Source organism: Rousettus aegyptiacus, unplaced genomic scaffold (assembly GCF_014176215.1).
Source record: "Rousettus aegyptiacus isolate mRouAeg1 unplaced genomic scaffold, mRouAeg1.p scaffold_m13_p_6, whole genome shotgun sequence".
NCBI lineage: Eukaryota > Metazoa > Chordata > Mammalia > Chiroptera > Pteropodidae > Rousettus > Rousettus aegyptiacus.
Genome location: NW_023416309.1, coordinates 95,999,841 through 96,026,675, shown reverse-complemented (window position 1 = coordinate 96,026,675; position 26,835 = coordinate 95,999,841). Strand labels below are relative to the sequence as shown.

Sequence of the window (26,835 nt, the reverse complement as noted above, 5' to 3'; positions counted from 1 at the left end):
GTAACTTCTTTAAGAGAGATACAGTGGAGGAGGGTGAGAGAATGTTCACTGCCAAAGGAACAAGGGCAGACAAAGGAAAAAAGCTGAGATGGGAGGCAGAGGTGGCCTGCAGAGGGATTGGAGGAAAGAGTGTTGAGGTGAGAGCCAGCATATTTTTCTTTTGGACCTTTTGGGGTCTGTAGATGCCTCTCACTTTATGATTTTCTCCACAGAGGACTTCGGAAAAGAATAGTATAGGGAACTAGGACTTCTCTTGTAACCCCAAATCTGAGCTCGGCCTAAATCTGAGCTATGCCTGGCCGCCTGCTTCTGAGAGACCTGAGACTTCACTTTTCACCTTTCCCTCAACCCAGAGAGAACCTGTTCACCTCATCCCTTGCCCTCTTAATTATGAGAACACCTGAGGTCTAAAGGAGAAGGAAACTTCAAATTAGTTTAATGAAAGAGCAGAAATCTGTCTGAGAGTTGGAGAAATGCAGTCTCCCTAATAACAGTTGAAGTTACCAGTAATCCATTATTAATGACAAGAAGAAAAGGAGTAGGCAAAAGAGCTTCAAGTTATACTTTCAGTGTTTACTTTGACCTCAGCTCTCCAAAAGCACTATAATCTCCAATTCATCTGAGTCTTGTTACCTTTCCTTGTGTAGAGAAAGATTAAAACTTTTTCCAACAGAAACTTTTTCCAGCAGAAAGGTCCAGGAGAAAAAGCAACTTGGCTCCCTAGGTTCCCAAGTCTCTTCCTCCTTGAAAGAAGCTTCACCAGCCTCTGGCCTGAAGAGAAAGTTAATGGAGGCTGGATTCCTTGCTAAACCTACAGCCCAGTGCAAAACAAAGCAAAGGGAAGTAATCCACTTCTGGAGTAATCTATGGAATATAAAATTTTCTGGTCCACCAACTTAAATTCACCAGAGAAGGTCTAAATAGACCCAGTATCACAATGAAATAAAGTTGATTTCTTCTTTTATATAATCTACTTAGACATATAAGAGAACAAGAAGAACATAGGAATGTTTAGAACTGAAATTATCTTTGAGAGATACTAGTCCTTATCACACTGAGAATGTAGGCAGGGAAACCATTCTAATCAGAATGCAGATATGCTAGAAGTTTACACCTGATTCTGGCCTTTTCTGTGGAGGAATCTGCTTTAGGTGGGGGTTGGTAGTAGCAATCTGAACAGTTCTTTCCTTAGGCCTTAAAGTGTCTCTCTGCCTGTTCTCCCAGCCCAGATCTTGGAGGCCAGGCCCAAGATCAAAGATTGAAATTAAAAGGATATTCAAGGTTATAAATTATTTCTCTATAAGAGATAGTTACTTGTTGCTGTTTGTGAGGAGGGTAGAATTTGAATTTAGTGGTGTTTCTTTTAATGCAAGCTAATTAAATTGTCACAAATTTGTTTGAGAACCACAAACTGTGTTGTGGGTGGTGCATTTTGTAATGGGAAGACTACTAGTTGGGCAACCAAGACACCTGGGTTCAAATCCTTGCTTGACCATTTTTTTAGCATTATGACCTTGGATAAGTTTCCTGGTTTCTCTGAGGCTGAGACTCAGAGAAGAATGGGTTTCATACTACTGACTTCACTGCACTGTTAGTAGGATTAAAGGAAGCAAGAAAATATAAACCAAAGAGAATTCTATAAACGTTTAATATTAACATTACATGTACATTCTGAAATAGTATGAGTCAGTCTTCGGTTTTTTAATATAACTAGCATATTAAAATGTGGAAATATGTGATAGGAAAATAGCACATGTGCTATATTTTAATGTAATGTATCACCATATATTATACAATATGTACTTTATCATATGTAAATTTCACTGAGGTTGGCTTTGTTTAGGCAAAGGATTTTCTTCTAAGCTAAAGAATTTTTTGAAAACTAAAGCCTAATATTGCATAATCTATAAAGGACCCAAATGATTAAAATTGCACCAGAAAGTTTTGAGGTTGGATATTAGCATGAACTTCCTGGCCTTTTAAATATTTAGGAAAAGTTTTCTAGGAAAGATGTTGTCTCTCGTCCCATGAGGGATTTAACCTAGAAACTGTCCTTCCTGGGGAATTGGGGTTGAACCTGACTTCTATGATCTAGATAAAGCAACAGGATGTAAACCTTCATCTGGAGTTGGGATTCTTCTAAAAAGAAAGATTAGAATGACATAAAGAATGGAAATAGTTTCCTACTGAATTGGGTTTATCCAAGAGTGGTGGTTGTGGCCAAAATATCCACTCTGGAAACCTTGTATAACACCGATCAAGCTGAATTTGTATCTGAATAACTGTCCAGACTGTGATTTTTCTGTGGTGGTTGGAAATTAGAGATTTTAGTAGGATTCTTTCACTGTTGACCCGTCCTTTAGAGGAGGAAGCAGTTTGTTAGATCTCCTTTAGGCACTAAATACCTGCATCACCACAGTATGGAGAGAGGGTGTGTGTTTGTTTGTGTGTGGAGGGATATAGGACAGGACAGAAGAGCAGGACTGGTCTGGAGAGGTCAGTGGAGGACTGGGGTCACACCAGGCATGGCAGGTGGAGGGGGTGATGTGGGGCCCCAGAGGCCACTTTCTGCAAACTGATGACATGTATTTGACTAGAGCGTATTTCAGGAAGATGTACAAAGGGGCCATTTAGTGCTTGTTAGAGACTTGGGGAAAAGGTAAGCTGGGGAATTTAGCAGAGCTATTTAGGGAGACCCAGAATTTATATTAATGCTCTGATGCCCCATCAACCAGATAAAACTTGACTAAAGGGGACTTTTAAAGTCTAGTATGTCATGTCAAAGAAGTAGTTTGGTGCCTGGTTTGTATAAAATATCTTACTCTTTTTCAAACAAGAGTAAACATAATCAAATGTTGGGGGAAGTGGCAGAGGATAAAAGCCAGCGGAAAACGTGGCTAGGATACTTCTTAATCTTCATATTTATTGAATACCTGGCACCTGGCACACAGCATTGTATCTAATTACCTGGCTGTTGAAAAGATTTCTCTCCCTACTCATTTAAATAATGACTAAGGACACAATTTTGGTGTAAGGATACAAATTAAAACTTGTTGAAATGATTCTACCAGATACTTAGGAGGTGGGCAATTGTCAAACATCAAAAGTCACCACCTCTATTAAAAAGCACATGGTACCAGCCACAATAAATATTTAATACATTATTTGTGAAGACTAATGAATATACTTTTGACATTTCTTGATGCAGAGGACATTACAGACATATAGTTCTTCCATTTATTTTACAAATGGAGAAACTTAGGTTTGGAGAGGAGAAGAGACTTGCTTAGGCATGTTACATTTTTTTTAACGACTCAAGGTTATTGTGATTGCAAATAATTCTTCAATCTAATGGTCCTTTGCTTTCACCATAATATTAATGAGTCATTCTTCTTAAAAGAATGACTCACCAAGAGCAGGGCAGATTGACCAGCAGCTTTTGGGATGGCACTGAAATCTTCCCACTCCAACCACAGTCAATTTGTATCCATTCTGTGCTACAGACCACGTACAGTTGATCCTGACCCAATTGAGATGAGATAAGTGAGTCCTGCCACCGGGCACTGCCCTCTGATCTCCTTCCTTCTTCTCCTTCCTTCTCCATAGCCAGCCAGAAAAATCAGGCTAAAGAGGATGACCCCAGAGATGAAACAAGGAAAAAGAACTAATTTGGAACACAGGCATCCTGAATCCCAACTTTTTATGAATCCCAAATGGTGAGACATTCCTTTGAATTTGAAATTGGGTAAGGAGATTGAAAGCAGAAGTTATTTCCTTATGGAAATGCATTGCCTCTTTGTTCTGCTGTAGTAGCATCAGAGGTGGTGAGTTTTGTGAGTATAAGAAAGGAGAGTAAGTCTTGTGTGGTGTCTGTAAAGATTTTCAACTCCTCTCTAATAATCAACCAAGGGAAATGCTCAAACTCCTGATTCCATTGGATTAGTTGCTTCTCATCCCCAGGACACACAGAGTACCTAATATCTAAACAGGTAGCTTGAGCCTTTGGCTGGACTCTCCTGGCTCCCTACTCACTTTGGCAGGAAGGAATCAGAACTGATGCAGCCTCAGGCAGGAGCTGAGAATCCCTCCCTGCCCTTTGGGCCACTGATTAGTTTGGGGAGGATTCTTAAGCCTGGGAGGAAGGCAGGGAGCAAGGTGCACTATGATCTAGCCCGTACTTCTGAAACTTTAATGTGCATATAAATTACTTGGGGATCTAATAAATTGAAATTTTGATTTAGTTTGAGGTGGGGCCTAAGATGCTGCATTTCTAACTTGCTCACGGTAAGTGCTGATGCTACTGGGCCATAGAGCAGCAAAGCTTTTAGAGAACTGGAGCCTCAGAGGCCCTTCAGTATAGCAGACCAAGCTGTGATCCCAGGATGTGAATTCTCTCCAGCAGAGCAGATACTGCATTTTTGGCATTGATGAAGGGTGCTCTCCTTTTGACCAAAGAAAGCTGTAAGGTGGGCAATTAGCAAGATCCTTCTGGTATTCTTGATCTTTGTAACAACCTGCTATAGCTGAAAGAGCATTTTTAATTAGATCAAATTATCCAGTTTGGCTGTCCATAGAAATCAAAGCCCCAGTTGAAATGTCTTTTTCATTTTGTTAGTGTAAAGATGGCTATGTGCTGTGATTTTTAAGATGCTAAACACTGCCTATGGGCATATTTTATGGAGAAATAAACACACAGACCAATGAGATGTATAGTGTGATTTTAATGTATTGTACATCCACTAATTTATGGGGAAAATAAACACACAAGCCAATAAGCTGTGTATTATTACTTTAATATATTGAATTTATTTCATACCTATATATTTTGAGGAAAAATAAACTAATAAGAAACACAATATTATTATAACACATCTAATTGTTCTATATTAATTTATGAAAGAAATAAGTGCAATTTAACATGACATAAAATAATTTAATGCAGGAGATGAATTCTATATTAAGACAGTTTAAGGGATTAAATTTCAGCTGAATACGATGCCTGTATTTCTCACGCTGAGAGATCAGTTTAAAAAAATATGTGAAAGCCTATCTAGTCCTTTATGTCACAACCTATGTGGGCTCCTGGCTTTTCTTGACAGTTGTTGCCTTTCCGTGCTTGGTACTCCAAATCCCCGTCAGGCTGGTCCAGGAGAAAGTCTGGGAGGCCCAGGAAATAAACTACTTTTAGAGAACGGCAGCATCTGCTAGGGAGGTAGCCCTGCAGTGTCTGTTTCTGAGCCAGAGAAATATTAAATAAACCTAAAGAGGATGGATGGCTTTCCGGAGCCCCTTAAATCTCCACGTTCCCCGGAAGAAACCAGAAGGCAGATGGGGAAGATCGATCCTTGCTTCCCGCTTACCGGGTTTGCAAGTCGCCAGGCAGGGTGCACTGTGGGCGATAGGAGATAGTGTTGAGATGGCAGATGAAGTTGTTGGCAAAGACAGGTAGGTCTGCATTTGGAGAAAGCTCTGGCCGGGCTTCAGATCCCAGAGCGAAGGATCAAAAGCCTGAGTCGCCCAGGCCATCCGGGGCCTGCAGAGCCGCCGCGCCCCCTCCCCTTCCCACCCCCACGTGGAATCTCCGTCCATCTAGCGTCCTCAACATCTGCTGGGCGCATGTTTAAAATAAAACAAAAACTGAAAGGAGGCTCCCTGGCTCCCTTTCTTCACTGGCGTCTGGGCGCCCCGGAAAGGAGAAGGTGGGCTGCGGGACGGATGCCCTGCCAGGGACCCCGCACCTCCCGAAGCGGCTGTCATGGCGGCCACCGGCTCTTCCCTCGCGCTCCCTGCCGCCGGGTCCAGCGCCATTTTGAGCATCTTCCTTGCTCCCCTGTATCCCTCCCGCTCTCCTCGCTCCTCCTTTCCTCCCTGCAGGCCAAACGCCTGCCCACGCTGCCCGGGCCTCCCTGGGCGGTTCGCCTCGCGGCTCTCCGGATGCTCTACCGACCCCGGAGGTCCTAGAGTGACTGCGGGGACCGAAGAGCATTGACGTTCAGCCCCGCTGCATTTTTCACCCGGCCTCCTTTCTTGCCCACTTGCAGGCTCGTTACCATCCCGGGGGTCGGGGTCTTGCTTCCCTAGAAAAGTCCCGTCCCCGTTCCACTCCTTGGACCGGCCACGTCCCCAGGCCTCGCGTCCCCAGCTTTCCCGCGCTCCGGGGAAAAGATCCTCCACCCCACTTGGGGCACTGAAAGAAGCCTGGGAAACCCTAGGGACCCTCTCCCAATTCGGCTAAACCTCTGGGCCCCCGCCACGACTCCAAATCCTGTCCCGAAGACCTCTCCTCGCACGCTCTTCTGTGGGCAGCACACCCTCTCCCTGAACCCACCCGCCTTTATGTCTAAGCAGAAGCCCGGGAACACCCGCGCGGGGCCAAAGGCCATCTGTTAGAGGTTGGCGAGGTGACAGAGCGCCCAGCAAACCCCGACTTTTTGGAGCTGCAGGCAGGCGGAGAAGCGATGGCCAAATGGGGCCACTTTTGTAGCATCCGGGCTTAGCCGGCCTAGAGCCACAGAAACTCCCATCGGGACCTAACGGAGTGAAGCTGGCCTAGGGACTGTAGGGAAAAGGGCTGCGTCCCAACACAAACACTCATTTTCGTATTATAAAGACATTTATTTAATCTATGAAAATAATGTACAATAAATACTTTCCCCTTTTCCTATTATTAAAGAATTTTAATAAATAATCTAGTCTAAAACTTAAAAAAAGAAAACGAGGAAAATAGGTTCCTCTAGTTATTTTTTAAGAAAGCCCCTCTTAGAGTTTAATTATTCCTGAGATTTCGCTGGAAGGAGTTTAAGAAACGGAATTTTTTCTGTGTGATTTTAAAAAGACGCTCGAGTGCCCAATATTTTAGAGAAGAAAGGAAGTGAATTAAACACTAAATGAATAATACCTGAATTTTAGCAAAACAAAGAAGTATAAATGACTTGGGGGTGGAAGGTCCTGGGGGTTTCCATCAGACAACCGAGGGGGGCGGAAGGGCTGGGCGGAGGGGACAGGTTAGGGGAACTGCAGGTCGATGGCACAGAGGGTGCTGGTGAAGAAGTCCAGCTCTTCCTCAGAAAAGGGAACCGGGCTGTCCAGCGAGCCCTGCAGGCTTGGGGAGAGGCCTCCGGACAGCTGAAAACAGGAGTCGGCAGCGAAGAAGTTGAGGTCGGGCAGGAAAGGCGAATCCTGCCGCTCCGGGAAGGCGTCTTCGGGCAACGGCTCCGGCTCTAGCCTATCCGACCCTCTCAGGGCGCAGCCAGGGCTCAGCGCCCGCGCGCCGTTACCGCGAGCGGCCAGAGGCAGAGAGCCAGAGGCGCCCAGGGGGCCCGGCGCGACCTCAGGAGGGTAAGAGCAGGCTTCCCGCGCCGCCTGCGAGGCGGCGGGGCTGGCCATGGGCTCCAGAGCCGGCTCGCCGGTGTCCTCCAGGGCGCCTGGGCAGGCTGGCTCTCCGTCGTGCGGCTCTCGGTGCTGTGTCTGCCGTTTGTGTTTCATGCGCCGGTTCTGGAACCAGACTTTGACCTGCCTCTCGGTGAGGTCCAGCAAGGCCGCGATCTCGACGCGGCGCGGCCGGCACAGGTACTTATTAAAGTGGAATTCCTTCTCCAGCTCCAGCAGCTGTGTGTTGGTGTAAGCCGTGCGCAGCCTGCGCGCGCCGCCGCCGGCCGCCTCCGCCAGCCCCGAGCCATCTGTAGGGGAAAAGCAGCCTAGGCATCAGAGCGGGCCGTGTCCTCCTCCCAGCCACAGTTCCGCTGAAATAAAGACTACCCCATCCGCCAAAAACAGTTTTAGCAGTCCTCCCTCCCTCTTCTTTCCCTCTCACCAAAGCAAGCCGCTTTCACTGGTTTCCCCCCTTTTCCCCGACCCTCTCGCCCACACAGCCAGCCCAGGTTAGAACAAAGCATTCAGAGAGCCACCCACGGGCCACGCAGTGGGTAGCGAGTGGCTCCCCTTTGTCCCCAGAAGCTCAGAGTCCCCTCCCCAAGTCCTCCGAGTGGACCCCTCAGTTCGGCACTTTCCAAGTCCACTTGGGGAGAGGGTTCATAAATATTGTTCCTCACCCTCCTTCCTCCCTAGCTATGAGATTTCCCCGCTTGACTAAGAGCTGGGACCGAATCTTTTCCTGCCCCCAGATTCAACCCCAGCAACAACAACACAATCATTCCTCCACACAGATAAGGGTCAAGCAAATTCTTTTCTCCTAGCAGAGAAAAATCTCTTCCCCATTAGCTTCCAAATGTGCTGTAGAAAAAAAAGAAAAAAAAAAAGTCTGGCAACGGCCAGGCCTGCGCCCCAGCGGTCTATTTTGCTTCCTCGTCCCTGGAATCGACGGAGTCAGGAACCCCAACAGGCTCGCCACCTTTTCTACCTCCCCCATCGCTCTGTCCCCCCTCTCTTCTAGCTGCCCCTCACCCCACCCCTACCCCGCTTACCAACCTGCGGGCAAGCCGACCCCGGAGGCTGAGACCGAGGAGGCGGCCGGAGGAGACGTGGCGGATTGGCTGGGTTTCTTGGCGGATTTCTTCTCTTTCATCCAGGGGAACTCGGGGGCCAGGGGGGCGGCGGGTAGCGGCGGCGGCGGCGGCGGCAGAACGGGCCCATCTTCGGCTTGCTTTTGGCTCCCGGGTCTCTGAAGGGTGGAGGCGCCGGGCTGGAGGTTGGGGAAGGTTTGCTCGAAAGGAGGAGGAGGAGGAATTAATGTCGACTCCTTGATTGATGAAGTTTGAAATGTCTCCAAGACAGCGGGGAAGGAAGTCAGACACTCGGCGAGCGATGGCTGGCTGTTTATAAACCCAATCTCCCTCTCAAATTCAAAATTCATGGCTTTCAATGGTGGGGGAGGGGGCTTGTTGGGGGGGCGTCAGGAGGGAGGATCGGAAGGGACCCCCCCTCCTGCCCCCCCCAGGTTTATGTGATGGAATGATTTTGGGAGGGGGAGATTTCGCTCTTGATTTTTTTTTTTTAATTTTGGGCCTTTATAATTGTATATTGCTGATAAATACAAGCGTATGGGGACTCTCTCTATTAAACCCAGGACTCCGGCGAAATTGCAGGGAATTCGTGGTCACGGGACTGGCCTCGGCCAATCGCTCGTCTGGGCCTGGTGGAAAACAGAGCATTATTTGCTTTAATTGATTCAAAAACTCTAGAGGACCCCGACCTGGCTGCCATGAGCTCCCCAGTCCTTCACCCCCTCTCCCCAATACCTCCTTTTCTCCAGAAAAGCTAGAAAAGCTTTCTCTCATCCCCTTGAGAGGATGGAAGGTTCTGGAAGCCACAGAAACAACAGAATCTAAGGGAGACATTTTCCTTTTGAAATATTTTTAATAGAGTAAATCAATGCTTTTTTTTTTTTTTTTTTTTTGCATGGCCAGCAGCATTCCCCTCCCCGCACTAAAAAAAAAAAAAAAAAAAAAAAAAAAAAAAAAAAAAAAGATTGAATGAGGATCTCAGTGTGGGAGCAAGAGGTAGAAGCAGGAGCATCTCCCTTTGGGAAAGGTCAGTGTTAAGGTGCAATAAGGAAGAGAAGAGATTTACAATCATCAGCACCACTATCCCCATCTCACCCTCCAAAAGCAACAGATAAATCTTGGAAAATCGACAGGCACTCCCAGGCTGACACAGAAGAGTGAGATAGATGGTGAGGGGCCCTTTTGGGCCTCTGGCCTCCATAGCTGTGTGGTCTCAGTTTCCTTCTCTGCCCAGTGTTTGCAGCACTGCCCCTGCCCATATGTCCACCTACGTTCCTCACCTGGAGGCATCTGTACTCCTCTGACCACCCCCCCCCCCAAAAAAAATCAGGGTCTAAGATGCATTGCACCAACTCAAGCCTCAAGTCTGTATCTGTTTTTATATCTAGGGACATGAGCAAGAACCAAAGTAGCCAGAGGTTTAACTCAAAGCTCAGGTTCATTTTTCTGAGGGAGAGCAGCACCCCCCACACACACACACACATACACACACACGCAGGACAAACAGACCCCTCTCCCATTTTTGTTATTGTGCTAATAATGAAAAAAAAAAATCTCTTGCAGGAAAGAATTCCCTGAATATGGAGGGGGTAGAAATAATGACCACTGAGATGATATTCCACTTCTGACCCCTGGGGAAATATTTTTTTGTTTTGTTTTTTATTTATTTAAGGGGATTAAGATAGTCTGAACTTTAAGGAGTGCTGTAATTTACTGGAGGGAGGGGTCACAATACTCAGGGACCCAAGCAATTGGTGAGAAACTAGATCTCAAAGCAGAAAATGAAAAGTCGATCTAGGGGAAGATTTTTAAATAAGTGGGTCAGAGGGATGGAGAGGAGATGAGGCGATCAATCTTAGCCCCCTGACAGCTCCTCCGATGGCATCAAAGAATTTGGCTCTTTGGGAAAGCAGAAGGAACAGCCGAAATTCCGCATCCCTTTAAAAGGCCTGAGGGTGGGGGGTATTAGCACAAGGGAAAGGTGATTCTGCGAGAGCGGAGAAACAGATGGGAAATAGGGACAGAGGGAAGGGCGCTGAGTTGAGTGGAAAGTTTGGAGAACTCCCACGGCACTGGCCTCCCCTCCCCCTCCTTGCCCTGCTGCCCAGCGAGGAGAAGGCTGGTTAGCAGAGAAATCGGGACTCAGCCAGGAGCTGGAACTAGAAACTTTTTGTCAATGTAACGGCTGCGTGGGTGGTGGTAAGTATTCATCCGCGTGGGTGGTGGTGAGCGTTCAAAAAGGACAGAGAAGTCTGAGGAGAAGGGTGGGGCTGGAGGAGAGCCAGTTGGAGGCGGGGGCTGCAGGGACAAGGGGTAGTAGACTCTGGAGGACTCAGAGAGAACTACTCAAAACGAGGAAAACTGGCCAGAGATGGTTATGTCCAACGCAGCTCTAAAGAAAGAAGTTTTTCCCATTTGGAGGTGTGGGTGGCAGTCAGGCGGGAGTGGGGGTGGGCTCAGAAGGATCCGAGTAGTAGTTAGTTATCTGGAAGTTGCACATTAAGGCCTGAGAGTGGGTTCTCCCTCTGACCACCCCCTTGAGAAGCCCTGGAAGTTTTTTCACAGGCTCTCCAGCTGGCTGCGGGATCGAGCGCTTCCCTGGGTAACAGCCAGTAGGACTGTCCCTGCAGGAAATACAGCTCTCCCTAGCCAGCTGATAGATTGTACTGCCAGATTAGAGAAGAGCAGAAAAGTTGGGTGTGAAAAAGAGTCCAAGAGAGCCCTCTTTCCCAGAGACACCTCTTTCTGCCCCCCCCCCCCCCGTTGTGCTGTGAATCTTAGCACAGATATATTCCCCATGACTTTGGCTGCTGAGCTAGTGCCTGGAATCTCACAGAGAGAAGGGTGGGGGACACCAAGCCAAGTAGGCCCTTATTTTTATTCGCAGTTCTAGCCTCAAGCCAAAACTGTTTTTCAAACTCGAGCAAAATTCTCTCTATTGGCCTGCTTCTCTCCTGCTAGATAATCAATCCGCTGCACCCCAAGAGCCAAACATGGCGCTTCATCTAGTTACATCATTCAGAAAATGTTATTCAGGGAAGAGGAAAAGAGAAAGAAAAACCCTTGAGCGTTATTTGATACCAATCAAACTTTGCACGCTCTTATGCCTTTAAATTATAGCCTGACCCAATGCTAAATTGCTTGCTGCTTGGATGAGCCGAGTCCAGTTAAAATTGTATGGGGGGGGTTAGAATTCAGGTTGCTTTTTTATTGTTATTTATTGTTGCATAAAGACTGTAATTACTAACCTTGGACTGCCAGGATGCAACATAAAAATGAAAATCAACCCTCACTTTAAGGCTGAGGGCCTGCAACCATTCTCACCCACACTACCCCCCCCCATCACTTCCACCAAATATATGCTCCTAATTAAGCAATGCGGGAGCATCGCTTACAATTAGAATTATGCAACTCTTCAGCAAGCAGCCATCGCTTCTCTTTCAATGAATTAGCTCCATATTTCAGCCGCCCTGTCTCCTCGCTCTTATCGACTCCAGCGACGCGGTGGTGACATTTCATCTTTGACAGACCCTCTCTATCCTCGCTCCAGTGTGATAAAACTTTTATGGAAGCACGACTAAGAAATGAAGTTTTCCCAAGAATCGTACAAACAGCGGCACATTAGCCTGGGGACCATTTTATTTAAGCTTGGCTATAACAGCTTCTCCCACCCTCCTCCTTTCCCCTTTCCCTGGCAGGGGAAATCAAATGCGCCTCCTCTCCCTCCGCCCCCAGCTTTATTTAGTGATTTAATTTCACTTTAGGTTTTAAGACTTGACCTGAGTTGAGGCCTCAGATTTTTTTTTTTTTAGATTAATCATTTTCCTTTGTTTTCATTTTAGACCCAATGGTGGTTGGGCTTCAGGTCACGTGACCACTTCTTTGTAGCTCCGGAAGAAAACTGAAGTTTAGGTTGCGTGGAAGAAGCAGTAATCAGCCAGATTTTTGTTGTTGGTGGTGGTGGTGGTGGTGGGCAGGGGCGGGGCAAGGAAGTTGTGGCGGAAGGAGAGAAGACAAAAGGTTAATGAATGAGAAAAATAGAGAGGCTAAGAAGCCAAACTGAAAGACCTAGAGAGGGTACCTAAGAATCTTCCTTCCCCCTAACTTGTTATTCAGATTTTAGCTAAAGAATTTCGCAGGATGGTCCAGGCTCATTTGAGTAAAACTGTATAAACCTGAGACAGGCAAGAGGAGGTAGGGGCCTGAGCAGTGGATGAAAAGGCCAGGACAGGGGCTTCAATGTCCTTCCTCCCTTGGGGGGAATTTGGCAGTCAGCAGCCTTGCTCTGCTATCTAAATTGGACCACTAGGACAAGATAAAATTGATAACAGAAAGTTTATTCAAGAATTGTTTGACAGACAACCCTTTTAAGTAAGGAAAAAAGTAACTACTGAAGAACAAAGAAAGTTCCAATTAACTCTAATTCTACAAATTCAGGACTATACAGTGACAATTAGGAGCTGAGTTCATGCCTTTTAGAACTAATTACAATTGCTTATAAGTACGAGTTTAACATAAATCTACAGCTCTTTTCTAGAGTACAATAACTAAAATAGCTGGTTTTACATGACAGGAAACACATCCTTTATAACAAGTAAATACTAAAAAAGTACAGTTTTTTTCCTTTTTTTCTCATATAAATACATAATGTAAGGGGATAAATAATACAAAAAAGAAAATATTTTAACAGGCTATAACCAATAAATATATATGAAAATGTTCACTAGAACACACACTTTTTGAGCGATACTGGACTCTTGCAGGCCCAGACATCTCTCACAGTTGTTTTTATATCCATTAAAATGTAAACTCTAAGTGCAACAAAAGTGTCCTGTCAGGGGGTTGAGCAAGGCGCACAGACCTGGCTGCAGCCCCTGTCTGGGACAAACAGTTTGTTAAAATATACCCTGTTTTCACGTTAAGTCAAGAGAGCAACAGAAGAAAAGAAAAGTGTAGAACCACGTGTCACCGATTGCTTTCTGTGGAGAGAGGGGGATGTACTTGGAGCTGAGATGGGAGGCAGCAGAATGGGCAAACCTTGAGTCCTGACAACTTGCTTGTCCTCACCTCCCAGCTTTTCCATAAATGAAAAAAATATATATTTATAATATAGACAGCTCTCACTTTCAGGATCTCTTACCATCCCTGAGCCCTCTGAAAACTGTAATTGATGGGGGTGGGGTATAGATATTAATGGCCTAGAACAGAAAAATATGGGGCTAGAAAGGGAGTGCCCAATTAACCTCAAGTAGATGGGAGGAAATTTGAGGCTTCAGAGAAGGGGGAAGGGAGCGTGCTCTGTGCCTTGGTTTTGAAATGTGTTTTATAATTTCTTAAAAGGAGAATTGCAAGGAAAAAAAAAATCAAGATTTGGGGGAGTTACCCAGAGATGGAAGGTAAGTTGGTTGGTGATGGCCGAGCCATCCCATTTTTTAAATGTGCTTCTTCTCTGCCTTGTTTCCCTATCTCCTCTTCCTCTACCCCACACCCGAGAGCGGAGTTCCAACTGGATATTGCTGAAGGCCTCGGGTTGATGGGGTCATCTCCAGTCGGCTGTGGATTCCTTTCCAACGCGTTGGCAGGCAGATGGAAACAGGGCCAGAGGACTTAAAAAAGCAACCTCTCAGGCCAGGGGGAGGGGAAAGAGCTCCAGGCCCGTTCTTCCCAGGAAGGTTCACTACCACCTCCCTCCCGGGTTCCTTTCTCAGAACTCCAGGCTGCCTCTCCTGGCTCTTTCCTCCCCCATGACCTCGCTCCTCCGCCCTCCCTTTCCCATCACAGGTGTGTTAATTTGGGCGCTTCTTGGATTCTACCCTGAGGAGGAGGCGCATGATGAGAGAGGTCTGTGTAGGTGGGGTGGGGGTCGCAGGGTCCGTGGTGCTGGCTGGGAGCCATAGGGGGCGCCCCGTTGTAGTCCAGGTTCCCCGAGGGGTGGTGGGAAAGGTGGTTGAGGCCGTAGAGGGAGGGGCCGGCAGGGGGCGGCAGCGGATCCGCGTAGCCACCCCCGCCGACATACACCGGGCTGCCCTGCATGGTGGGCGTTCCGTAGGCGCCCCCGTTGGCTTGGAGGACGTGGGGCTCGTAATCGGGCGCCGGGGTCGGAGGATACTTCTGCGGGGCGCCGCAGCCTTTGAGTGGGGGCTGGTAGTTGGAGGACAGCGCGTAGGCGTTCTGGTGGGCTTTGCCGAAGGCGGGCGGGGACGGGCTCTCGTAGCTGGGGGTCATAGAATGTAAGGCGTTCATGAAGCCGGCAGTGGACTGCATGGGCTGCGGGGGGCTGCCGGCGGGGGAGGGGCCCCCTGATGATGAGGCCAAGCCCTTGGCCTTCTGGTCCTTCTTGTACTTCATGCGCCGGTTCTGGAACCAGATCTTGATCTGCCGCTCGCTGAGGTTCAGCAAGTTGGCCATCTCCACGCGGCGCGGCCGGCACAGGTAGCGATTGAAGTGGAACTCCTTCTCCAGCTCCACCAGCTGTGCGCTTGTGTACGCCGTCCGCGCCCGCTTGGACGCCGTTGACCCCGGGGGGCTCTTGTCCCCTCCCCCGCCGCCGCCCCCGCTGCCGCCGCCGCCACCGCTGCCTCCTCCGCCTCCTCCTCCTCCGCCGCCGCCGCCACAGCCCTCCGCTGGATCCAAAGGGGAGGGGTGGGAAGGGGAGAAAATGAAATAAAAGATAATTACTGAACACGCCGAAATTGAATGCATCGTTTCTTAATAAATCCAGGCCTGGACTCAGAGCCCCCGCCGCCTCCCCTTCCGTCCCCGCCTCCTCCTCGCCCCCCCCCCCACCGCCCGTCGCATTAGCGGACACTCTATAATAGTGGCATTTATTAAGAGACCTGTTCTCCTCTCGCTGCCCCAGCTTATGAAAATTTGATCATGTCACGCAGACAGAGCCGCATGGCCATTTATTTAGGTCTGAATTTTATCGCGCATCCTTTCACCCCCATGCCCAATTCCAGGTCTGGAAAGACACTCCCCCCACCTTCCTGCCAGGTCCGTGGACAGGGTGGGTGGCTGAGGAAGACCCTTGAGGGAATCTGCACATCCGTGTGCAAGGCACAAAAGTGTGACGCGAAGAGGCTGCCATGCCTGGAGGCCGGGACCCCGGGCCGCCGGAGCAATTGTGATTAATACCCACAGTAATCATACTTAATAATAATCAATCGTTGACGACTCTGCGTCTCCTGGCTCGGCGGCCTCGCAAAGGGCCGAGGCTGAGCGCGCGGCCTTACAGAACTCCCCGGGTGTTTGGGTGGAGGGTGGCTGGCAGGAGAGGGTGTTGGAGGGGTCAGGGGTCATTAGGTGGTAAGAGGAAGGTAAGGGAACTCCGCCGGTGCCGCCGCCACCTGGGCGCCTAGGGCCTGGGTGCTAGAATAACAGTGACATTCCTGGCCCGGACAAAAGCAGACGATGAGGAAGGCAGAGAGCTAGTACCTGCGCCGGGGGAGCTGTTTTTCAGCTTGGACGTTTGCCTCGACTCTTTCATCCAGGGGAATATCTGTTTGGTGAGGGCGGAGTTGGAGCCGGGACCACACTTGGGAGGGCCGCTTTTGCCCGGCCCGCCCCCATTGCTGCTGTTGCTAGTTGTACTGGTAGGTGCGGCGCTGGGCGGGGGTGAGCCGGGTGGGGCAGACAGGGGCTCGGGGGCCAGGCCAGGCCTCATGCAGCTGCCATTGAGCTCCTTGCTCTTGGCGTGCGGGGCGGCGTTGCCCAGGGACTGAAGCGAGCACGCTGAGCGCTGGTAGTCGCCCTCCAGGTGCGTGGCGGCCTGGAAGGCGGGTTGGGGAGCACTGTCGTAGCCGAAGCCATTGCTGCCAGGGTACGAGGAGTAGCCTCCGAAGAGTGCAGCAGCGGCGTTGTCGTAGTAGGTGGCTTTCTGCATCGCTGGGCGAAGCCCGGGCAGTGGATGGCAACTTGCAAGGGCCTGATACCCTCACAACCGGACATTGGCACCCCTGGGGGTCACGTGAGGCTCCGGACCCCCCCTCCCAGTTCTGCCCCCCTCCTCCCGGGGTCTTTTCGGAGCGGCTGACCTGCGGGGTGAGAGAAGAGACACAAGGGGGAGAAGAAGACTGGGGCTCGAATCCATCTTAGGAACTGAAAAGGGAACTGACATCAATAGGGTTTTTTCTTCTCCCCCACCCCAACATCTTCACAGCAGATGCTGAGGCCACTTCCTGACCTGAAATGGATTTCTCTTATTTCAACACTTTAATTTTAAAGAAAAAGCCCACTGGTTTTCATTTCCACTTAAAAATGAAGACTGTATTCCTTTAGGGACTGGTTAGGTATAGAAACGTACTCCTGCAAGAATCATTGCTTTCTCTCCTGCATGCACACTAGCCCCTGACCTCTCTCCTCTATCTCCCTACCTCCCCCTCCCAACTCTGGGATAGGGTGGCTCAAGAGGGGGGAGACTGGGAGACTCCAAAATAAAAGCGTCATCGACACCCTCCTCTGAGCTGAGAGTCCTCCTGCCTCTGCCTACCTCCATGTCCATTTAGGTCTCTCTCACCCAAGCACAGACTAGCCTGGAAGAAAAAACGAAGATCTCCAAAAGAGACAAAATGAAGAAATAAGTTGAGCAGAAAAGCTTATAGTGTAAAGGATAATCTCCCCTCCCATCTCTCGAAGACAACCACCAACAACGGCTTGACCTAGAAACTTCCTGAAGATTTTTAATCTCCAGAGCCAGCGGAACCGAGCCTCCCCCGTGTCCCTGCTTCAGGTACCACCACCTCTAGCCTGAGTCTACTAAGCAAAGTGGGACCTGGCAACTGGCAGTCCCGCAGGGGTCTCCAGTGGAGTAGAATTGTTTCCATTTCCCTGGCCAGGCTGGTTGATGCTGTGACCATTTGGCACATGTCTACCCCCTCCTTTATTTTTTTTCATCAGACTTAATTTTTTTCCCACCCTTTTCTTGAGTTTGTTTCCTTTGATTTCTTGAAAAGAAGAAAAAAAGAAAGTAGGTAACTGCTGAACTTTTTACCAAGAGATGGGAAAGTACTTTCTAAAAGAGAAATTTTTTTCCTTAGGGAAGAAGAAAGTAAACAAAGCAATCTGAACAATATTCTCTGGGTTGGAAACAGGGTACCCTGCTTACTGAAGTTCTCTGAGGCTTAAAAAATACATAGTCATTATTTTCATGCAGCCTCTTAAAAGTGTGCCAGAAAAATAAAGGTTCAAGCTGTAATAGGATTTTGTGTATTTCTTCTGAAACTTCTGACTTCATTTCTCCCCCAGTCCCCCATCTATCTTCCCCAATACCTCACCATCACTTTTCATAAAACCTCCAGACTGACCCTCTCTTCTAACATGTGCGTTTGGAACACTTAAATTTCATTCAGTCCAGTTGGCCAACTCCAAAGAAAAATAAAAATAGGAAAATAAAAGAAAAAGTGTGTAGGTGAAGGAAGTCCCTCCCACACATAAATCCCCTTCTTAGTGGCACAGATTTATACTCGAAAGCTGGGGTGGCCCTGAGTTCCGATTGGTTTCCAGGAAGAATTTGTTTCTGGGAAATACACATGGGTTTGCAAAGCAGCAGGTCCTTTCAGAAAGGAGAACTGGAGTTCGATTGACCAGGCTGACCCAATCCCTTTATTATTACTACCACTAGCCTCTGATGCTTTAACCAAAATTAACTTCGGAGAAGTCCTAGCTGAAGGGGAAATTAATTAACAGGCATCAGTTTAGTTTGTTATTAATAGAGAGGAGAATAAAATAAAAATGTTGGAGGGGTTGGCTGGCTGGGACCTGGCTTTATTTAGTCTAAATGATTGTTAAAGCAATAATGATGAGGAGGAGGATGAGGATGAGGATGAGGATGATGATAAAATGATAATTTGACTAGGTGCCTGGGGTCGAAATTTCTGTTGCTCCCCCTGCAATAAACCTGCAAACCATCTCAGCACCAAGGCCAGGCGAGTGTGGGAAGCAGAGGGGCCAGAGACGTGATAGGAAAGAATGGAGACTCTGCCGGCGGCAGCGAGGAAGGACCCAGAAGGTTTGCCGGCAGGCTTAGTCCCTGGCTGCCGCTGCCGGGTTCTCTCAGCCGCTCCTGCCGCGGTGGCTGGCGACTAGCTATGCTAGCCCAAGGAGGCGAAAAGAAAGCATTCAGGATGCCGTAATGGTTAGCAGTGGCAGGTTCCAAGAGCACAGGGCTGAGGGCCGAGCCATACGAGCAGCAGCAAGTTTGGGCGCTGGAGGTAACCGAATTAAAAGGCGCTTAAGCAACTCTGCTCCGATACTTTGCCGGGCTGGGCTGGAGGGCGCAGAGGCCTGGCTGACAGGACAGTGAGAAGGGAAAGGTGCCGAAGGGATCTGAGATCTGGGGATCCAGGAGAAGAGGGGGTGGGGAGCAGCTCTATCAAGCCAAACATGTCTATTTTCCTTGCCTCCATGTTGGAAAAATCCAGGCTCCATATGGTTTCTCAGGAGAGAGAGAGGGAGGGAGACAGTGGTTCTGGGCTTCCCCCTAGAATCTCACTGGAGTGAGCCACCCCAAGAGCCCCACCTTGTCAGACACACCGCCCCCCCCCCCAGAAGAGCCAGGGAGAGTAACAATAGCTGGAGAACCCCCGGGAGAGGAGACAGGCCACCTTCCAGCACTTAAAAATATATATCATAATAATGGAAGGAAGATAAAGAACAGGGAAGGAAGAGAAAGGTTAAGCTCTTCTTAGCAGCCGGGGGAGAATTCAACCCTGGATCTGGCTGCTGAAAGAAAAGAGGAGAAAAGGAGAGAAACAGGAAGAGAAAAGAGAGAGGGAGAGGGAGAGAGGGAGGGAGGGGGGAAGAGAGAGGGGGAGAGAGAGAGAGAGAGAGAGAGAGAGAGAGAGAGAGAGAGAGAGAGAGAGTCAGTCGCTGCGTGGAAGGAAGCTTAAAGCTTGTGAACTCTTCTTGAACCGAGATTGGAGTCATATGGGCCATAAATCATTGAGACATACTCTCCGCCATTCACAAACTGATAGCCTATTTCAGTCCAGCTTACCTTAGCCACCGACGAGGGGAGAACAGGCAGACATAATATATATTCACATCGAGCCCCAGCGCGAGCGGCAGGCGAGAAATCTCCCCTCCTTGAAGGCAAAGGAAAAAAAGACCACTGTTTAAAGCTGCGTCGCCCCCCCCCCCACCCCAATAGCCACCCCGGCTGGGGAGCCCGAGGGGCAGACCGGCCGGAGGAGCCGCGCGGCGTCCGCTTCAATTCACTCGGCTTAGGAGCGGGGGTGCGCAGGAGGGAGGGGTGGGGGAGCGGGGAAAAAAATAGAAGACCGAAAGGTGCTCGGGTGGCTGGGCTCGCCGAGAATCCAGCTCCAGGCTCGAGCGCGGCCAAGCCGCCACAGTGTGGTTGCCCTATAAGACTGGTACGCCCTACTCTCTGTAACAATGGCCTCTGCTTTTGCACAGGGAAAAAAAAACCACACCACACACACACACACACACACACACACTCACTCACAGACACTCACACACAAGCTCACACACACCCCCACCTCTCCCCCTTTAGCAAGCCTAGATGCCTGATAAGGAAGGAAGGCGATGGTGTTATTGGGGGAGGGGGAAATTTTTACAGCCCCCCCCCCAAAAAAAGGGTGAGAAAGGAAAGTAGAGAGGTGTTTGTTTGTTTGTTTGTTATTTTTTTAAAGAACAGGTAAATTTTTAAATAGAGATTTTGGCAGGGGAGACAGGAGGAGCGAATGCAAGGCAAAGCCAGTTGGAGTCCCCGGCTCCCCCCTTTCCACTAGTAAACCATTATGCTAATTGGAGAAGTCGCTTTTGGGAGGCCTAGTCAAAGGCGGTGGCTTCCCTGGGGGTGGGGGTGCTGGGTGCCCCTCTGCACTCATTTGCTGCAGAACACTAGGACTTTTTTTTTTTTTTTTTTTTTAAGTAGTTTCACTCCTCCAGGGACTGGTGGTGGCTGAGTCTTCCGCCCTCTCACTCTGGCTCCCTCCTTCTCAGTCTCCCAGTCTCTGTTTCTTCTCTCCCCCACACCCTCTCTATTCTTCTCTCCGCACAAATTTCCAGGCCCACTTTCCAACCGGTAGAGGGGAAAGCCAGACCTTTTTTTTTTTTTTAAACAGCCCCCCCACTTTGAGAACAGACAACAAGCGGTGAGTGATTATTTTAAAAATCCAGACCATCTTGCAGGGGGAGGGGAGATTGAGGAGAGGGTGACAAAAGGAGGACCTTGTGTTTAGCTTGAGCTTCAGACCGGCTGGCAATGGAGAGGCTGTAAGAACTTCATGGAGAAGTTTCTGTTACAGTTCTCACCTCTAGATAGACAGAATGGGCTAAGAGGTGATAAGGGCATTTGTACTTCTAAGAAGATGAGAAGAACTAGCAAAATGGCTTAATTTTAAATGCATTGGCAGAAGAGACATAAGATAGTTGTTATTGTTATTATTCGGAACAAATCTGTTCTCTTAACTGCAAGATGTATGATTCTTGGCACAGTGAGGAAAACTACAAAAGCTAAACTTTTCTCAGGGTGTGTTTGAGAAGGACGGGGAAAGGCAGGCAGTCCTGTAGGAGGAAGACAGGAGCCAGGAATGTAGGTATCTGCAGATTTGGATTGGGGGTGGGAAAGAGCCATTCTTGGTGTAGGAAAAAGACAAAAAGAGCACCAGGACATTTCCAAAAGCAGGAGAGTTTGCAACTCTGCCTAACTGCTGACTAGGGGTTTACGGGATAAAACAGAAGGCAGACAGCCTCTTTTCTACAAAGGCAGCTTGGAAAATTTGTTCTCTTAACTTCTCGTAGACAGAGCCAGCCATTACTCCGTGACCTCCTAGTTAGAGTATTTCTCCCATCTGGATGCACCAGGAGCAATGGGACTGGGAGAACAAAGGTGAGAGGTGATATCCAGCTATTGCCTCCCTCTCGGGAGAGGGTGATTGTGTCTGGCAAAACTTCCCTCATACTCTTTTGCTCCCCACTCACAGGCTCTGCTTTGGGCTGAGAAAGGGTCCTACTCTCACGGGAAGTGGTCCCCAGCCTCCTGTGTCCCCCATTTCTTCCAGGCCCTCTAAGTCAAGCTTCATGGGCTGGAGCAGCCAATTTCCTGGGGCCCTGCTGAATGGGAGGCAGGGATACCCATGGCCTCCCAACCCTCCAGCAACAGGAACTGTACTCAGAGTTCCCCACTGTGATGCCCTAAGGATCCTATGGCCTGCCTAGAGTTGGTGGCTGAGGGAAAGGAGGGGGGCGATGAGGATGGAGGGTGGGACCCATTTTTTCTGTTTGTTGGTACTATCAAGAAAAGAAAATGTCCAAAACAGACCCAGTGTTGAGGCTCAAGCCAGAACTCTCAAAGAGAGCCATTAGGGCTGCCTGAGCACGTAGCTGCAAGGAGTCTGTCCTGAGGTCTCTAGGCCCTGGTTAGAGACCTATGGAGTTGGACTCTTTGAGGCCGGTGGGCCAGGGACTGAGCCCAGAGAGGCTTCCAGAAGTTTAAGGAAACCAGCACCTTTGTGTCTTTTCTGTCACTCTTCAAAATTAAAAAGGGAAAAATGTACCTCAGATCCTCCAGCTCTCCTAGCTGTTGTTGCCACTGGCTAGAGAAGGTCAATTGTGAAATTGAAAGAGAAGAAAAGAAACTGGTCGCTTGTGGGGCTACACAGTTTTGCCTCAAGGAATGAAAAGACAGCCCAGAGGGCACCCAGCCAGTTGTGGGCCTGAAAGCCCGGGCTACAGGAGGATCCCACCTGGAGCTGAGCTGAGGGTGGAGGAGTCGTCCAGAGACAGCAGTGGACCCCTCCCCTCCCAGAGCCTCCTCAACTCCTTGTGGTCCCTTCTGGCTACATAAAGAAGTGGGGTGCAGTGGGGTGGAAGCATAAAGAAGAACTGGGGAGCAAGAAAGCCTACCTGGAGAAAATTTCAGAGGACATGCACCACCCCCCCCCCAAATGCAGTAGGAGATGGAGAGGGAACTTCTTAATTAATTCTAGAGAGCACAGCCCATTCGAAATGCTTGGGAGGCAATTAGATCCAAGTTTGGTTTATTTCTTGCCCTTTCCTTCCTTTCTCAGAGATTTCTGACGGGCTGGTTGCCCCTGTTTGAGGCTGGGAGCGTGGGGGTTGGAGGTAGAACAGGCAGGCCCGAGAGCATTTCGTTTGAGGTGTTGATGCAGTCTAGGGACCTTTCAAACTTCAGGGGACAAAGGTGGGGCAGTGAGGAGCTTGGGGCGGGAACTTGGCTTGGGCGGCAGCAGAAGGGTCTGAGGGAAGACTTTGGGGTCTTGAACAAGAGGAGTGGAGATGGCTTCACCCCTGTAGTGAAGTCATGATTTAGGAACAGACTAGAGAAAGGAGAGAGAACAATTTCTTCCTAGACTCAAGGAGGGAAACTTGGGTAACTGCGTGTGTGTGTGTGTGTGTGTGTGTGTGTGTGTGTGTGTGAGAGAGAGAGAGAGATTGAAAAAGAAAAAATGGAGAAAAAGATTAAAACACAGTGACCTAGTGTAATCTAATAAAGCAAAAATTAATAATAAAGGTAAGAATTAGAGAAAATGTTCCCCTTTATAGACATTCTTTTCTCTCTGATTCAGTTTCTGAAAAGCCGGAGCACTCCATCCGGCACTAGCTCTCCGCTCTCCCATCCTAATCCCTACCTAGTACCAGGGGACAAGGAGCACTTTAAATTCCCTTGAGAGATCACTGGCCACACAGCCTTGCAGGCCTTTGGGAGATCATATCTGTCCCCCCTCCTCCTTACCACCCTTCCTCCGCAAAAAAAAAAAAAAAAAAATCCATCAAAGAGCAAATGAAAATTCTCAATAAGCACAAATTGGCTAACTACTTTAAAATAGTAGTCGAATTGGCTGACTACTTCTGATTTCTGATATAAGCCTTGGGGCAACCAAGCTGCCCCTCCGCTTTGCCAGCCCCAAATCCAAAGCCTGCCCGGCTCTTGGAGAAGATGGGACCTGAGCCGGGTGGGGCATCTAATGATCTGTTTCTTTCTGGTCTTCTCTGGGTTCCCGGTCCTACACTCTGTTCCAGTTTTACTGCCTAACTTTGTGGCAGCGGCAGTCATGTAAAGTTCACACATGCACCCGAATCTCCATCTCTTCTTAAATATTAATAAAGATTTCAAAGCTGGGAGTTGTAAAATGAGAATTGTTACCGAAGACAGCTCTTGGTATTTAGATCCCCATCCCCCATCCTCTAAGATACGGGAGCAGGAGGGAACAAAGGGGCAGCGGCAAGAAGATTCGGCGCCTCGCGGAGGCTGATGCAGACCCGGATCAGCAGAAGCGGAGATCGAAAGAACGAAAAGGCTACGAAGGTTGGGGAAGAAAAACCCAAGCTATACTTTCCCCCATTCCAGGCAGCAGGGCGAGAGGGAGGCAGGGAAAAATAGACAGCCTCGAGGGTTTGCAAAGGCTACCCAGTGATCGTGGAGGCCGCCTGAACTTGCTGACCAGCGGCTGCTGGTGCCGAGAGCCAAGCTGAGAGTTACCTGCAGGCCGGCCTTTCCGAATCAAGGGTCCCCTCTCATCTAGAAGCTCAGTCCTAGCCTGACAAACTCCATCCCAGTGGATGTCAAGACAAAGGTGGGCAGAGTGGAGGCTTGAGGGAAAGGGGCAACTCTAGGACTGCTGGGTGAGGGGTGCTGGGGAAGGGAAGGAGAAGCAGGCAAGAGAGGGACAGGGGCCCAGCGGCTGCAAGTGACTGCGCAGGTCTTTCCTGACAGATTGGATGTTTCTCTCCCAGTGACCTCTGTTTAGCAGACAATAACTCACCGGATTAATGACCAATCAGCAGAAGGCCTTCTGAATTGCCTCCAAATATAAAACTCCAAAGTCAGAATGGGATAGGGCCAGAGACTGGACCTGTCAGACCTTTCTCTCTCTCCCTTTCTCTCTCCCTCCCTCCTTTCTCCCTCCTTCTCTCTCCTTCCCTCTCTCTCTCTCTCCTTTCTCCCTCCTTCTCTCTCCTTCTCTCTCTCTCTCTCTCTCTCTCTCTCTCTCTCTCTCTCTCTCTCTCTCCCCTCAAAATAGAGTTTGGGATGAGGCTTTAGGAAGTGAAGTTATCTGGCCAGAGACTCTGATTTCCAGAATCCCAAAGATAAAGTTGTTTGCCATCTCTTCCCACTTCCTCCAGCACGACTCCCTGACCACACCTCCTAAGGCAGTCTGGAAACCTGCCCCTCCTCTGCTGGCCTCTTCATAGCCCTGATCCTATAAGTAATCCTTCTTCTTACAACCCAGCAACTTCTGAGAAACATCCACCTCTTTGAATTTTATTTTCTCCTACTTTGGAGAAGAGATGGAAAATAACAAGAATTGGGGCGGGGGTGGGGAGGGTTATCAACCACCTCGCAGGCCCCCTGTCCTGGCTGCCCTGGGAAGAAACGTTGTATAGTGCCATGGCACACTGTGTGTGTGCCCTCTCCCAGGAAGAGAGGATCCAAAGGCCCAAGGGTCAGGGTGAGGGTGGGTGGGGAGCCTGTGGCCTGCCATCATGGAATCAAATTCTGAAATCACCATTCAGTCCCTGGCTAGAGTAGGAGGAACTTCAAGAATTACATTCTAAACAGCTCCAGCGTAGGCCCCAGCGCCTGGCAGGGAGAGTGCCTTGCTCTGTGCCACCGAGCCCTCCTTCCTTAACTCCCTCCAAATGCTCAATCACAGCCCAATCTAGCTAGCAAGCCCCTCTCTAGTGCCTTCTCTCTCCATTGCTCTTGGACGCCTGGGCTTCTCCTCCAACCTTCAGAGGGAGGAATGCCAGATTCCAGTGGATTTCCTAGAGCCAGTCTGTCACCATCCACTGCTCTGGGCAGGTACGAACTCCCTGTACATTGCAGATAAGCATGCAGTAACTTCTGTACCCAGATGCCCACAGAAGCCCAGGATATGCAAGAGAGCTGCATCCAAGCACTAGAAAGTTATTAAAGATTAGAACTCAGAGAACTCAGGGATTATCCTGTTGACCCCTGCCACTGTTATGGAAAGAGAAACTGAGGGCCAGAGCGGGAGAGTGATATGTTTAAAGTCATCCCTTGGATAGGCTTCGAAGTCAAGAAGGAGGCTTGGATTCTAGGAAGTCCAGACTTGCCATGTGAGCAGAGAACTGCTTGGTCCTCAGTGTCCACTTCTGTAAAGCCAGAGCATGTGTGTGGAGGTGAGGGGTTGGGTGATCTGAGGTCCCTTTTTGGACTGAGAGTCTGTGGTTCTCTATATGCTGATGTAAAAGGGGTGACACTAAGCGGTAATAATAAACTGAGTTCAGACAATAACTGGCACCAACGCAGCCACACGCAGGATATTTCCTTTTGAGATTTAAATGCTTATACCCCCACTACTGACCCTATTCCTGGTCCTTTTTGCCCCACAGAGGCTCTGTGGGGCAAAAAGGACCAGGCTTTTACTGCTCTTCTGTGTGTAGGGGTATGGGTGGGTAGGGGTTGTTCTCTACCTTCATCACCAAGTCAAAGTGCTGTTTTTGGATACAGAAACTGGGGCAGTAAATAATTAATTTGTATAATTAAAGGATGAAGGCTTCAACCTGACAATTTTTAACCAAGAGTCAATGCACCCATTGTACCAGCCTGGCCTTCTTACCCGACCCCCAGCTCTGCCCACACACCACCAGCTTCCTGGCTGCCTCCCCCCAGTTGGAGACCAGCATTCCCAAGATGGCCAGCAGGGTTCAGAGAGTCAGACTGCTCCCTCCCCGCAAAGTTTCCTTCTGTGCCTGCCTCCCCCCAACCAGAAGTCAGTCTGCCTGCAGCTGCCCCTCACAGCTTGCTTTCCCTAGCCCCTAAAGCTGTGCCAGGCTCCAGGTCCAGGCTCCCTGCTCTTAGGACACACGTAATCCACCTCCCCAGCTCAAGATGCCCCAACAATACAGCGAGTTTGCATTTCAAGAAACTCCCATTAATATCAATTTACTTCACTGAAACCTCGGGTTCTTCATCAAGTTGATGATTTATGATAAAATCAATTAAATTATGGCCACTTAGGGCCCAGCCGCTTCCTCTCAGATTTCATTGGTGTGGGGCCCAAGTGTCTGGTGGAAAAATGCAAGTTTAGCTGGAGGCGAGGAAAGATAATTCTGCGGCTGAGAAAATTTAATGCAAAACAATTTCCAGGCAACGCCAGGCGTCTGGACAGAAAGGCAAGAGTCACCAGTTGGCCTGAGGAAATAACTATCTGGGGGTCAAAATATTTTTCTCCTCAACCCATCATCCTGCATGGCTTCCTTGCTCTGTTCCTCTTTGTGCTCCCTTGCCCCCTCCCCCAAGCAAGGACATCAGGGGAATTTGAGCGGTAATGGTGGAACCCATGCCTGCCAAGGCCCAGCCTCAAACCGCCAATCTCCCCTACTATCCCAGGCCTTTTTCTCCTCTCTCACTCCCCCTCCC

The 26,835-nt window shown here is 49.1% G+C and overlaps 2 protein-coding genes and 1 long non-coding RNA gene across 11 annotated transcripts in view; 1 reads left to right on the top strand and 2 right to left on the bottom strand.

Moving 5' to 3' along the window:
• Nucleotides 1-6,594: 6,594 nt before the first annotated feature.
• On the bottom strand, nucleotides 6,595-9,046 carry HOXB2 (homeobox B2). The gene is made up of 2 exons (XM_016164603.2): nucleotides 8,428-9,046; nucleotides 6,595-7,679 (listed from the first exon to the last, which is right to left on the bottom strand). Exons 1-2 carry the CDS (start codon nucleotides 8,810-8,812, stop codon nucleotides 7,006-7,008), a joined length of 1,059 nt encoding a protein of 352 aa, XP_016020089.1. The 5' UTR covers nucleotides 8,813-9,046; the 3' UTR covers nucleotides 6,595-7,005.
• A 370-nt stretch (nucleotides 9,047-9,416) lies between these two features.
• LOC107520685 lies at nucleotides 9,417-14,965 on the top strand. 3 transcript variants are annotated; one of them, XR_001599379.2, is made up of 5 exons: nucleotides 9,417-10,661; nucleotides 12,305-12,391; nucleotides 13,803-13,858; nucleotides 14,244-14,303; nucleotides 14,830-14,965. It is a non-coding gene; the product is annotated as an uncharacterized LOC107520685 (long non-coding RNA). The 3 variants fall into 3 exon arrangements; XR_004951652.1 differs by having other exon boundaries at nucleotides 12,305-12,409; XR_004951651.1 differs by lacking the exon at nucleotides 12,305-12,391 and having other exon boundaries at nucleotides 9,424-10,661.
• HOXB3 (homeobox B3) overlaps nucleotides 12,779-26,835 on the bottom strand; it is a 55,208-nt gene continuing 41,151 nt past the window's right edge. For 6 of the 7 annotated variants that reach the window (XM_036223832.1, XM_036223830.1, XM_036223831.1 and 3 more), the window contains 3 exons: nucleotides 19,456-19,543; nucleotides 15,897-16,495; nucleotides 12,779-15,085 (listed from right to left, as the gene is read on the bottom strand). In XM_036223832.1, the coding sequence (XP_036079725.1) occupies nucleotides 14,238-15,085; nucleotides 15,897-16,344 (1,296 nt within the window). In that variant the 5' untranslated portion in view covers nucleotides 16,345-16,495; nucleotides 19,456-19,543 and the 3' untranslated portion in view covers nucleotides 12,779-14,237. Of the gene's footprint in view, nucleotides 15,086-15,896; nucleotides 16,496-19,455; nucleotides 19,544-19,639; nucleotides 22,866-26,835 lie in introns of those variants that run through there. The other variant, XM_036223834.1, reaches the window with a different exon arrangement.

Bases quoted from the DNA above. Each gene is read 5' to 3' on its own strand.
- HOXB2 (XM_016164603.2), bottom strand. From the start codon at position 8,812: ATGAATTTTGAATTTGAGAGGGAGATTGGGTTTATAAACAGCCAGCCA. The intron at 7,680-8,427 runs GTTGGTAAGCGG...TTTCCCCTACAG, and splicing joins CGGGGTCGGCTTGCCCGCAG to ATGGCTCGGGGCTGGCGGAG.